The sequence below is a fragment of the Balaenoptera ricei genome, chromosome 6, assembly GCF_028023285.1.
Source record: "Balaenoptera ricei isolate mBalRic1 chromosome 6, mBalRic1.hap2, whole genome shotgun sequence".
In the NCBI taxonomy this organism is placed as follows: domain Eukaryota; kingdom Metazoa; phylum Chordata; class Mammalia; order Artiodactyla; family Balaenopteridae; genus Balaenoptera; species Balaenoptera ricei.
This window is the reverse complement of record NC_082644.1, coordinates 111,572,493-111,585,290: the sequence shown is the minus strand read 5'-3', so window position 1 is coordinate 111,585,290 and position 12,798 is coordinate 111,572,493. Positions and strand designations below refer to the sequence as shown.

General features: G+C 39.7%; 1 protein-coding gene across 8 annotated transcripts in view; it reads left to right on the top strand.

Moving 5' to 3' along the window:
- DENND1A (DENN domain containing 1A) overlaps positions 1 to 12,798 on the top strand; it is a 534,065-nt gene that overhangs the window by 306,295 nt on the left and 214,972 nt on the right. For all 8 annotated transcript variants that reach the window (XM_059925586.1, XM_059925584.1, XM_059925585.1 and 5 more), the window contains exon 10: positions 7,892 to 7,992. In XM_059925586.1, the coding sequence (XP_059781569.1) occupies positions 7,892 to 7,992 (101 nt within the window). The remainder of the gene's footprint in view (positions 1 to 7,891; positions 7,993 to 12,798) is intronic.

Sequence of the window (12,798 nt, the reverse complement as noted above, 5' to 3'; positions counted from 1 at the left end):
GAGTGGCCTAAGAAGCTGCTGTGTTCACTTGACCTAGCATTACCACCTGACCAGCCTCCCAGGGAGGAAGACTAACCGCTTCCTGTCTTCATCTTTCCAGGCTCTGCTCTCCTGCCTCTCTCTCTGGGAAGCAGGCCTGATTCTTGCCCCAGGCAGAATTAACGATTCCTTCTTTATATGCTAGCACACTTGAACCTCTGTTACAGCACCTCTTTCATAATGCATTTGTGTTGAAGTTGATTGTTTGCATTTTGATCTTTTTCTATTTTAAATTGCTTGAGGGCGTGGCATGTACACATAGTGGATACTCAGTAATTGTCGGATTAATACAGATCATAGCACTGAGGCAGTTTCCTATGAGCTAAGAGCACGAACTCCAGAGCTAGACTCCCTAGGTTTATAGCCTACTTCTGCCACTACTGTGACCTTACACGAGGTCCTTAACATCTAGGAATCTTAGTTTCCTCATCTGTAAATGGGAACAATAATGCTACTTACCTTTATAGGGTTGCTGTGAAGATTAAGTGAGTTAAATAGTACATGTAAAGCACTTAGAACAGTGCTTGGCAGATAGTAAATGCTGAGTAAGTGGCCGTGGTGGTGTCTGTTTATAGCTTCAATCTTTCTGAATTTACTGTCACTTTCTGAGGTTGGATTTGTCTGACAAAACTATGCAGGGGAAATTTTTTTTTTCCCCCTATGCCTTCAAATCTAGTAACTCCTACCACCTGAAGGTTTCTTAGTTTCTTTTTCACGTGTGGATGCCTGATAGATAGGTTCTCACGATTCTATGTTCAGTTATGCTTTCTTTCTTTTTAAAAAATGAGATTCTTTATTAAAACAATATATAAATTAGCTAAACATAAATTATGATCTTAGAAATATTTTCAAAGAAATGTAAATATCCACTTAGACTTGGGGACGAAAATAGATTTCTTCTTGAGTGCCAACTTGGATCCACTGCCAATGGTTGCACATTCAGAGGGATCCGCAGGCCATGTCCTCACTCCACAATCAGTTAGAGTATCTGTCATAGGCACAGAATAGAGAAGTAGCTGTCCATATATTTAAATGAATTGTTATCAATCCCAATGTAATTTTACCTTTTTCTTTTTCATCTTAAAAAAAAAGTCTGCAGTTTCCTCACGTATGGTGCTATAGGCTTATTTACACTGTAGTTTACAATACCATGGTATCTGCCTCTGCTTTGGTAGCTAAAGCTTTTCTCTGGCAGTTTTATCTGCTTTGATGTTTTGAAGTGTCAGATCTTGGCATGAAACTTGTTGCCCTTGTTAATAACTTACTCTGATTACTCTAGTTAGTAGGTAGCTTTAAGAAAAAAGAGGAGAAGGCGGAAAGAGAAGTGATTGAGTAGGCAGGTGATTGCCTGGAAAAGCTTCCTTCTTGCCTGGATGACCTTTCTCTTAGTGTAGGGCACTCGACTTGACTCCATGTTGCTGTGTTGGTTTTTGTGGGAATTTTTTCCTTCCCTTTCCCCAGAGAATAGTGGAGAAGCAAGAGGTATGATGCGTTCCACCCAACTGAATGAAAAACTACTTGAAGATAGATTGCCCTTCCCACCCTACAAAAAATAAATACAGAAGCATTACATTTCAACTTCTAAAAAAAGCAGGACATTCCTTCTTTCTACTCACATGTCCGGCATCTGTCTAGAATAGCTGAAGGCCTTTGATTTCTGAGGCTTTCTAATTTCTCTTCTGCTAAAGCATTGTTGATAGTTTCTTAAAAAGCCAACTCTCCCCTCACTAACTATAGTAAACACAATTTGAACCATTTATAATTAAAGGTTTTTCTCATACTCTTCGAAGGGTTGAGTACATTAACTTTCAGAGTCCCTGAAGGTTTTACTTAAAACTTTTTGCTGATCTTATAGTGGGTTTTACATGTACGAATAAATAAAAATCAAAACACTGTTTGAATCACATTGTCTGAATCATGGCACCATTTATTTCCTTATGACCACAAGGGTGGTTTATAATTAAATAGAAGAATCTAGTTCTCAAATTGAGAAAGCTAACAACTTCTCGAAGACACATACGGTTTTCTACAATTGTTCTACATAGGATTATTTTTGGTTGAAATGGGTAGACTGAAAAGTGACCTGTCTTTAAGGTTAATAATGTGGTACTCTTTCTATATCCTTTGTTTTATCAGTTTCCTGATGTTTGTGTTCAGAGGAGAAATCCAAATGGCTCTAACCCTGTGATGAAGCAGGTGTCAATTTAATCTTTTAACATTCTGAGTTCTTGGATGTGAATAGTGACTCTGACCTCTGGGTTTTTTTTCTTTTTCCTCTTTCAACTTTTGGAACTTGGAATCTCATACCTCTTCGGAATTTACAGCTTCTAGTTGTGATCTATTAAGCAATTACAATTTGTTAAATGTCTGATAATCTTGTCTACCATTCCTCATGATGTTAAGCTGGAGGCATTCTAGCATTCCCCAAACACTCAGCACCTGCTCTGTGTCAAGCATAGTTAGAGATAAGGAGAGAATCAAATGTGGTCTCTGTCCTTGTGGAGCTCACATCTTTAGTCTCATGCCCCTGGTCTCCTGAGATTATCTACCTCTGAGATCTTTAGAGTGTCAGGGGCCACGCGTGGAGGAAGGCTGTGCTCTCCACAGTCAGGTGATGGAGATGGGGTGGCTGAAAGGTGGTGGTTCCTGGATAGCACATGAATTTCAGGTGCGCCCCTGTAACTGCAGAGATGAGAAAGCAAGACCAACTTTGAGACTGAGTCTGTTGTACTTATGCTTAGTCAAGTATGGCTGAGGAAGGGAGCTGGGGCAGGGGAGGAGAATTCTTTACGTCAAAGGATGGCAATTGCTCTAGATCAAAGTTGTCAAAGCTGGAAGGGGGTGGGGGACAGGGATCATGTAGTCCAGCCTCTTGTTTTCCATACTGAGACCCAGGAGAGGAAGTGACCTGCTCAGATCAAAAAGAGATTTAGTGGAAATTCCATGAAAGTATGTGAAAAGGAACATGACAGAAAGCCAGACTTTCCAGTAGGTGTGCCCACATTGGAATCTAAACCTTTCCTTTTAACACTCATTGTCTTCATTGTCTAGAACTTCCTATGGATTAAAGATACTATACCACCTTACTTAAATGTAACTAATCCTCAGGAAGTGATCAGCTCTGTGTTTGTTTTTAAAATGATTATTTTCTGTTAATTGGCATTTTGCTTTAGATGTTTGGTCGTCTAACAGCAAGGCAAATTCTACATAATTTTCTACATAATTTGGCCATGCCAACAGGGACAATATTTCACCTAGCTCAGAATCCTGAGCATAATGTATTGGCACAGCATAGGCACTCAACACAATAGTTAACTTATGCATTGTGGAGATGGCCATTATAGTCTGACAGACCTGGATACGAGTCCCAGTTCTGTCACTTACTAGCTGTGTGGCCTTGGGCAAGTTATTTCACCTCTGAAAGTGTTTCCTTATCTGTGAAATGTGGTGTTGAGTGTATATGTGTGTACACACACACACACACACACACCCCTACCTCTAAAATAGTACTTTGCAAGACCCTAAACCCCCAGCATGGTGCGTGGCACATACACTGTTGAAATTCCTTTTTTTTTTTTTTTTTTTCCATGTTAAATTGCAGAGTTACTCTTAGGAATCAGCTGAATTGGTATCTAAGATTGTGACAGTCTGGGCATTATCCCTAAGTAATACCTCAAACTGAAAAAAAAAAAATGTGTCTTTGTGATTTTTCAAACCCTATCATTGATGGCTCTCCATTCATGTCCTACCTCCACTGCCTTCTCCTTTCTCTCCCTTTGCCTCAAAGGAAACTATGGAGCCATATAGAAAGCTCCAAAATCAGACTGACCTTATGTACCTTTAATTGAGGACAGAATTTGCTAAAAGTGAGTCCAAAAACCCACCAGTGGTTTACTTTACAATTTGTGTCCTGGCTAGACTGGCTGTTGGCTGTGTAATTTGTCTAGTTTTGTCTGGAGTCTTAGACCATTCAGCTGCTTCAGGGCAAAATCTTTTGGGGTGTCATTAAATGGGATTGATAATTGGCTTCTGATGAATATTCATTGTGACTAATGACTTTGGGCAAATTTTACACATACTATCTTTCTATTCTCCCACTGAGTGAGATTTTGATAGAATCATTTTCCTCAACTTGCACTTCAATTAAATATTCACAATACCCCTTTGTTGACTACAATCCAAATTGTATACTTTCATTACTTTTAAATTTTGTATTCTGTAAGGAATGAGCATAGGCCTTTAGGACCCTTCTTTTTTCTAATGGGGTTGGTTTTAGAGTTTTTTTTTTTTTTTTTTTTAAGTAAGTGGCTAATGATAATTTATGGGATGTATGTTATTTCTGATTAAGCATAGATATGTCATAACACTTTTCTGTGGTCCACTTAGCCACTATTTCTAAGAAATGATGCACATTGTTTGTGCCACTTAGTATTTTGGAAAAGAGCCAAACAGCTCCTTGTTTGTTTTCTTAATCAAATGGGTAAAAGCATTTTACTCCAATTGCAGAGATTTGGCCCTCAGAAAACCCCACAATGGAAATGATGATCAGACATCTTAAAAGTTTGATTTTTATGAGGGATAAGTAATTTTAAAACCTTGTCATTTAGCTTGCTAGGTTTTTTTTTGAGGCTAAGGAGACATGAAAAGAACATTGTCTGAAGATAAGATCTCTGCCACTGTGTCGCTTGAAATAGGATTTTGACTCAAACCGATTTAAGCTAAAAAGAGGCAGGTATTCAAGTTCTGTCTCAACCAGGAACATTCTATTGAATGACTTTTTCAAAGAGAATTACCAATGAATACATGTGATGATGATATCTTACATTTGTATGGCACCATATAGATTTTTAAGTGCTTTTATTTATTTATTTGTTGTGTTGTAGAGTTACAGAGTAGGCATATTATTGAATAAATGGATGGATGAATCCATTGACTTGATTTTCCAGAAGTGGCATATTTGTATGTCTAAGCTTGCTGCTATTGTGTTGGAATTTGAGTCATATATATATATACCCTACTCTGTGAGACTCATGAAAATGTTGGTCCAGTACTATGAAAAGCCAAGCCACTAACTATCTTTATATTGTGAATATATTCTAAGTGTGAATTGTTTTTTATTTATTCAAGAAACATTGCATTATCTAGCACATATACATACATGCATATGTATATATACATTGTGCCACTGAGCAAAAGAGAGACAGGGTCTTTCTGTACTTTACAGTGAGAGGACAAACATACAGTCATAGTCCCATTAATAATGGGGGCACATGCCCAGTGGAGCCATGCAAGGCTTTGCAGAGGAAGGTAGTGCACAGAGACCCGGGGCAGGAGGAGTTCGCTAGGGGCGCAGATCTGGGCCAGTGGGAATACAGAAGGGAGGAAAAGGAGTACATAACTACTCCTAAATCTGCAAATGATTTATTCCAAGGATAAACTTGGAGCAAGTAGTAGAGATTGTGGCTGGAGATGCTTCTCTACAGGTAGACAGGGAGCTGGTGAAGACATGAAGACATGCCTGTTCCAGGTGTGCCCCCAAGTACATTTCCGAGCAGGATGTTACATGACTGGACCTGCACTTTAGTAAGAGTACTTTGGCCGTTGGTTAATGGATGGGGAGGAAGAGCTGGGGCCAAAGGCCAGTGTAACCCTCCAGCCTGACTTGAGGGTGGAGTTGGAGTAGTTGGTTCATTTTCCATTCACTCAATACCAGCAAAGATGTTTTATCTCTTCTAAGCCCAACGAGATTAGTCATGTATACTACGACAGACAGCCTCCGTTACGCTGTAACCTACCGAAATGGATTGAGAAAAAATGGATTAAACCTACAAGCCTTGGCAGAGTCACTGGGAACTGCTCTTGCGAGCTTGTTGGATAAGCTCCTGTTCGTGGCATGTACCTGATTTAAAGAACAGGGTCTGGAGGGAAAAGGAGGGGGAAAATTAGGCCCTGGATTTAATACACAGCTCTCACAACTGTGAACCATCAGCAGAATATCCAATTTAAAGCTGTTCATGTTACACTAACCTCTGGGATTCTTTTAACTGGGCCTTGGCGCGTCACTCTTTTGCCACGTAAATGTCCTTCTGTCAGCAAAGGCCAGTTAACAGCTTCCAAAAGAAGCAAAGTCCTCAGGGGAACAGGCTTCCCAGAAACCAAAGAAACATTAAAGAAAAAAGGCAGAAAGAAACATGTGTTGTTGACTTTTGTCACTTCATAGTCCTATCTCCAAAGGTGTTGGTTTTTTTCCTTCTTTCACTATATTGAGTTTTGTAGCAATTTTATTCCATTGTATTTTTGTTTCTTAATTTTTCTGTTATATCAAATACTGATTGTATGATGTGTCTAGCTTTTAAGAAAAAAAAGAAATATGAAATAGGAACAAGTCAAAAGAGGAGGGAGTCGAAGGATTAGTCAGTAAACAGTGCTGGAGCAATTGATTAGCTGTGTGGAGAAAATAAATTCTCACCTCAGTCCTCAAACCTAAATTAATTCCAGCTGGATTAAAGAGTTAAATGCTGAGGAAAAATTTGGAGGACTTTCTTAGTATAAAAGCAGTGGAAACCATCATGAAGGAAAATATTTGCTCATGTAATTATTTAAGCCTTCTCTTTACCCAAAAATTCAAAGAAAATTAAATAAGGATAAGTTATTTTCAAAAACATTGCAAAGGATTACTATCCTTTGCATATCCGATATTTGCTTTTAAATCAATTTAAAAATGCTAATTCTCATTAGAAAAACTGGACTAAGAATATGAACAGACCATTTACTTAAGAAATATAGTTTAGAACATATAACAAGATGTTCAGCTTCAGTCATGATCAGAGAAATAAAAATAAAATGAAGATAGGTACAGTGAGGTACAGGGAGGCCAGCATTCCAGTACATGGTTGGGGGAGTAGAAAGAGCCTCAATCCTTCATCTATTTATTATATTAATACATTTATTATATTTATTAAGTGCCTTAAAATATTTATAACCTTTGTCTTTAAATTCTGCATCTAGGAACCATATATAAAAATTATTGACCTGATCCGATTATATGAATGAATGATGGAAGAGTGGTTAAATATAGTATGGGAAATTCATTGAGTGGCATGAAAAGATGTTTTCTAAGAATGTTTAAAGATATCGGGAAAATGCCAGCAAATAATGTTAACTTAAGGGCAAATCAACACTGTATTTACAGTAATCCTGATTTTTTATTAGAAAAATCCATATGCATGTAATACCCCAAAATGTTAAATTATTTTCAGATGGTGAAGACTTTCCTTTTTTTTTTTTTTTTATAGGGAGCATTTTCTTTTTTTTTTTTTTTTTTTTTAATTTTATTTATTTATTTTATTTATGGCTGTGTTGGGTCTTCACTTCTGTGCGAGGGCTTTCTCTAGTTGTGGCAAGCGGGGGCCACTCTTCATCGCGGTGCGCGGGCCTCTCTTGTTGCGGAGCACAGGCTCCAGACGTGCAGGCTCAGTAATTGTGGCTCACGGGCCCAGTTGCTCCGCGGCATGTGGGATCTTCCCAGACCAGGGCTCAAACCCATGTCCCCTGCATTGGCAGGCAGATTCTCAACCACTGTGCCACCAGGGAAGCCCGAAGACTTTCCTTTTATCCCTTTCTCCATTTTCTAGATTTTTCTACTGTCATTGTGAATTAGCTTCATAATCATGAAAAAAATACATTTTTTGGAAAAGGAAGCTCTTATTAAATCTGAATTAGGGTTATTGAGTTAACTTATAATTTTAAATATGTTGATAAGTATATATTTAGTTTTATTGCTGAACTCAAATGACAGTGTTTCCTGACTTTAATTGTTTAGCTCTGAATCTCTAATTTGCTTCCGTTGCAGTTGACTGCCTGCATCCACGGGTCTGCTGCGATGCTGTACCCCATGTTCTGGCAGCACGTGTACATCCCCGTCCTGCCTCCACATCTGCTGGACTACTGCTGGTAAGGCCACAGCTTACCCTGTCCTCTGCTTTTCCTTCTCCAGAGAATGACCAGGCAAGTTAGGTCTATAACTTGTAATGCAGTTGGTGACTCTAAATTAAAAATACTAACTTCAAAGTGATCTGAATTTTAGATCACCTGATTGCATGGCCTGTTTGTTTCCAGCTTTTCATATATGTCATGGCATTCTTAAGAGTTCAAGTGGGTAGATAATACCTTCTGCGTTCCTCAGTGTAGGGAAACCAAAGCACCAAGTAGTTGTGTGATTTTTTTTTTCCTAAGACACAGTGGAAACTGGTGTCAAGAACAACTGAGATCCCCAAGGTCTTCAAGTTTCAGCCGTGCCCTGGCACGTTTTGTAAGACTTGCCCTCAGCTGTGGTTTGGGAGCACAAACCAGCCTTCAAAACTCTCTGAAGTCTTTTGAGGGGAATTTCACTATTCAGTGAAATGTGTTTTAGTGGAAGGAAGGAGGGAAGGAAGAGAGGGGAGGAGGGAGGGAGGGAGGCTGACTTGCTTTAGAGTCAGCTAACCACTTGGGCAAGTCACTTGGCTAAAAGCTTTGTTTTCTCATCTGCAAAATAAAGTTGTTCTATATACATAATTATGTAAAGATGGAATGAAATAACATGAAAAGATACCATGTAGAAAAGCTGGCTCATAGTAGATGCTCAGTAAATGTTTCTGCAGAAGCATCATCTTCATCACTATCTGTCTCCAATAGATTAACAAAAAAGACTGTGTGATCTAATGTCCTTATAAATGATTTCTTTCTCCAGTGTATTATGATTAAAGACATTATCTCCATACAGCTCAAGTCAGCAGAAGTTGATAAGGGAGCGATACACATGTATAGAAAAGGCTCTGCACTGTCTGCCAGAAATTGAGAGCTTCAGGAGAAAGGGCCCCATTTGAGGGGTCACAGCCCTGTCACTTAAGAACAGATGATTCAGGACATTTACCATTGGTTCAGAGAGATCGAGTCCAGGTCAGTCATAATTTTTGCCGGTATCTCTAGCCCGTTTTGCAGTCCTCTCAGTGAAAAGGTTCACCCAGGTAGCCAAATTATCCTGGGAATTTAAAGGTATTCAGGAGTCCTTCTCATGTTATGTGTTGGGCTCATCCTCATCCCAAGAAGCCATGGGTTCAGCAAAGATGTAGCTCAGGGCCGTGAAGTGAAGATCAGCGGCCCTTTCTAGTGCATAGCGCTAAGTGAATTGGCTCATTTCTCTCTTTAGTGTGTATCTTTCTTATCAAGGTGGATCTCTTTATCCATGCCTTTCTCCTACCTCTCATGAGATTAAGGGGCAATTTCTCTGCATAGATTTGTTGCTTCTTTTGAGCTTCTGAACCAACTCTATTGGTTTTTTCTGCTGTCACATATCTCAAAGGAAAGGACCGTGTTCTCTATCCAGTTCGCTGTTTGAATGAAAGATTGGGGGGCTGGGCAGAGGCAGACACAGCCTCCAGAGAGGAGGAAAGAGGCAAGGGGAGAGAAAGAACAAAGCACACCCAAGGAAGGTGGAAGGGAGATAGAAAGAAAAGGTGGGAAAGGGGACATATGTCCCCTAAGACAGACTCACACAGTGACACTCAGTTCCCTTAAGCACAGAGGATCTGCTGACACAGTGCCCCGGCCCTGACATACAGCACCCTTCACAGGCACGCACCGCCCCCCCCAGTTCATGGCCCCATACTCACACACACAGACAGAGGTCCCTTCCCTACAGACATGTGCCTCAGGGTCCCCCACACACCTCACCCCAGATGTGTGCTCTACAGGGAAACCTTAGAGTTCTCCCTGGAAGAAACTCACCTGTGTGTCTCGATGCTTCAGGTAGGAACACCCAGGGGCTTTTGTGTGCAGTGATTGGTGGAGCTGAGAAAGTCATTGGAGTCCCTCTGCCTCCCTAATGGTACAGTTTTCACTTTCCATTATTTGGAAAGTTTCAGTTGCCAAATTGTTAGCTAGTTGAAAACCAGCAGCTTAGAGCCCCAAAACTATGGAGAAGAAAATGCTCTGTCAGTAACATCAGTGATAACAATAGTTGCCACTGCTGAATCTCTCCTTTGGCCCCCACTCGTTGGACCATCTCCTTACATCTGTGATCTCATTTAATTCTTCCAGCAACCCTGTAAGGCAGGTATTATTAGCTCCATTTCATAGGTCAGTAAACCGAGGCCCCTAGAGGCTTAATAACTTACCCTAAAATAGATGTTAAATATGTATAATTCCATTTTTACAAAAACAAATGAAAATTATGTGTATATATAACACAAAAATTAGATACACACACACACACATACATACATACATACATACATATAGAGAGGCAGAAATCTGAAAGGAAATAACACCAAAATGTTAACAGTGATTTGTGTTGGGGAGGAGGGGAGGAATTCCGCATGATCTTTATTTTCCATGCTTTCAAATATTTCTATCGACACAGTGAAAAAGTATAGTTTTTTTATAATTGAAAAGTTTCATTTAAGAAAAAAATCAATGTTTATTCTGGCCAGTTGTTCTTTCCAGCTGCCATCTCAGGTCGCAGCCCTCCTTTCTTGTTTGCTTAGAGGATTTATTAGCTGTTTCACTCTTTCCCGTGGAAGCTGACCCGAGATCCTCTTTTCAACTTCCTCTCAAACTCTAACCCTTTCAAGAACTGTCACCAGCCTGACCGAGAGCAACGGTGCTGACAGCTCTAACCGAGAAGGGGAGACTTGGCAAGGACGGCTGCGAAGCCCTTGTCACCCCAAACTTTCACTCGGGAAACTCAGAGTTAAGGCTGGTAATTTTTGGAGCCTGAGTGGGTTTTGTGATTAGGCTCCATATTGGAAGTTTCTGTTTGTGTGATAGCAGTCTCTCTCCTGATCTCTTGTTTTCATGAAAGGACTTTTTGACATCTGACCTAAGGATGATTACAGGCCTGTGGAGATTGATATCTGTTTACTAACTGCAAGATATAGGAATGATGAAATAAAAGACCCCAAGAGAAAAAACAGATCCTCTATTCAAGGCTTGATTTGATCACCTTCAGCCTGCTACCACTGCTTTGGTCAGAAACTACAAATGTCATGAAATTTGAGTCAGTGCTAATAACTTTATTCTATTGTGCTCGGTGACTTTCACCACCGTAGAGTTTAATCTTTGGTGGTAAGAGCCAGCAAGGATAACTAGCATTTTAAATAATGTGCTAGGAGCCTGAAACATGTAGATTTGAAGGAGGTTTGTTCCTCTGCAGATGATTTAAATGTTAAGTACGTCCCCATGCAGGGGATACACGAAATGGAATCTGAAAACTATTATCTCCTGTAGAAATGAACTCTCAATTTACTCACTGCACAGGAAGGGCAGATTCTAGTCATTTTCACTGCCAGCAGGTGCCCTTTCTATGCATAATAGACTTCGCAAGTGTAATTAACACATGAAGACCACTGCTGCCAGTTTTTCTTCAGGTACATGCTGCTAGGAGTTTTCAGGACAACAGTGTAGGTTGTAAGAGCTTTCTACATTGCAGTTGAAGATGAGGTGTTCATTGACTTTTGGACAAAGACATGCTAAATGGGGCTGAGCCTAGACCCTACTATGGGTGTCATAGGTCACGGTCCTCGGACCCAGAGACCCCGAGAGCTGTAATGTGGCCTTTGGTAGAACAGAAGTCAGTGTAGCAAAGCTCTGGGATGCAGTGAATAAATGGAAAGTATGATGCTGAAACCCTGCAATTATGTGGAAGACTAATTGCACATTCACAAATACAACAACCAGTTATTTAAGTTAACTTTAATTAGAGCTATAATCACAGATTTTAATTATCTGAATAAATCCATTAAATACAAATAGTCTGCCCTAAATATTTCCCAAATTAATTTTTTTTCATGTTCCTTCCCATTTTTGGGGAGAGTGGTCAAGAAAGTGCCTGGGCTTTGTATTCAGACACACCCAAGTTCAAATCTGTTTCATCTCTTATTAGCTGTGTAACCATTAAAAGTCTGTTTTACCTCTCTGATCTGCCATTTCGTTTTCTGTGAAATGGGTTCGATTTACCTGCTTTGAAGAGTGGCTTTAGGAATTAGAGATACTGATCATCAAGTGGCACATAGGGGCCATTTAATAAATGGTGGTTGCTGTTATGGTTATTATAAACATGGGGCATGGATTTTGGTTTCCAGAAGGTCTAACTCACATCAAACGTCCTTCTTGCTTCTGCTGCCTTGTGAACTCAAGGGAAAACTTTATAATTCATCTTCTCTTTTTACCCATCAGATTGTTTTTATTTTGATTTTTTTTTTTATTTAACTTGGGTTATTGTATGGTTGTTTTCATTTGCAGCTGTGGCATAAGAATGAAAAGAAAAGAAACAAAAGCAGATGGCAGAGAAAACGAAAGGAGTAAGACATTTCCAGCCCTTATGAATATTTAAAAACATGTGCTGCTGGTTCCTTTCTACTGAGATCTGTGCCATTCTCTTGATTTTGAAAGTGAAAATGAGAATGTTCCCTACCTTGGCTGATGGCAGCCCTGACCTTGGCCAGTGTTGGAAGAGCTTTCCCATTTCTGGGACAAAAGGATTAACTTGCTGATGAAAATCAGTGTTCCCTTTCATAATAATAATCACCATCTATCGAGTACAGCCTGCAAGTCAAGCTCTTTGTAAACATTATTGCAAATCTTTAAAATCAAACTGTAAGGTAAACACTAGCTCCATTGTATAGGTTAGAAAATTGAAGCTCAGAGGGGTTTAGTGACTTACCCACCATGACACAACTAAGAAATGGTAGAGCGTGCGCTTGAAATCCAAAGCCATCT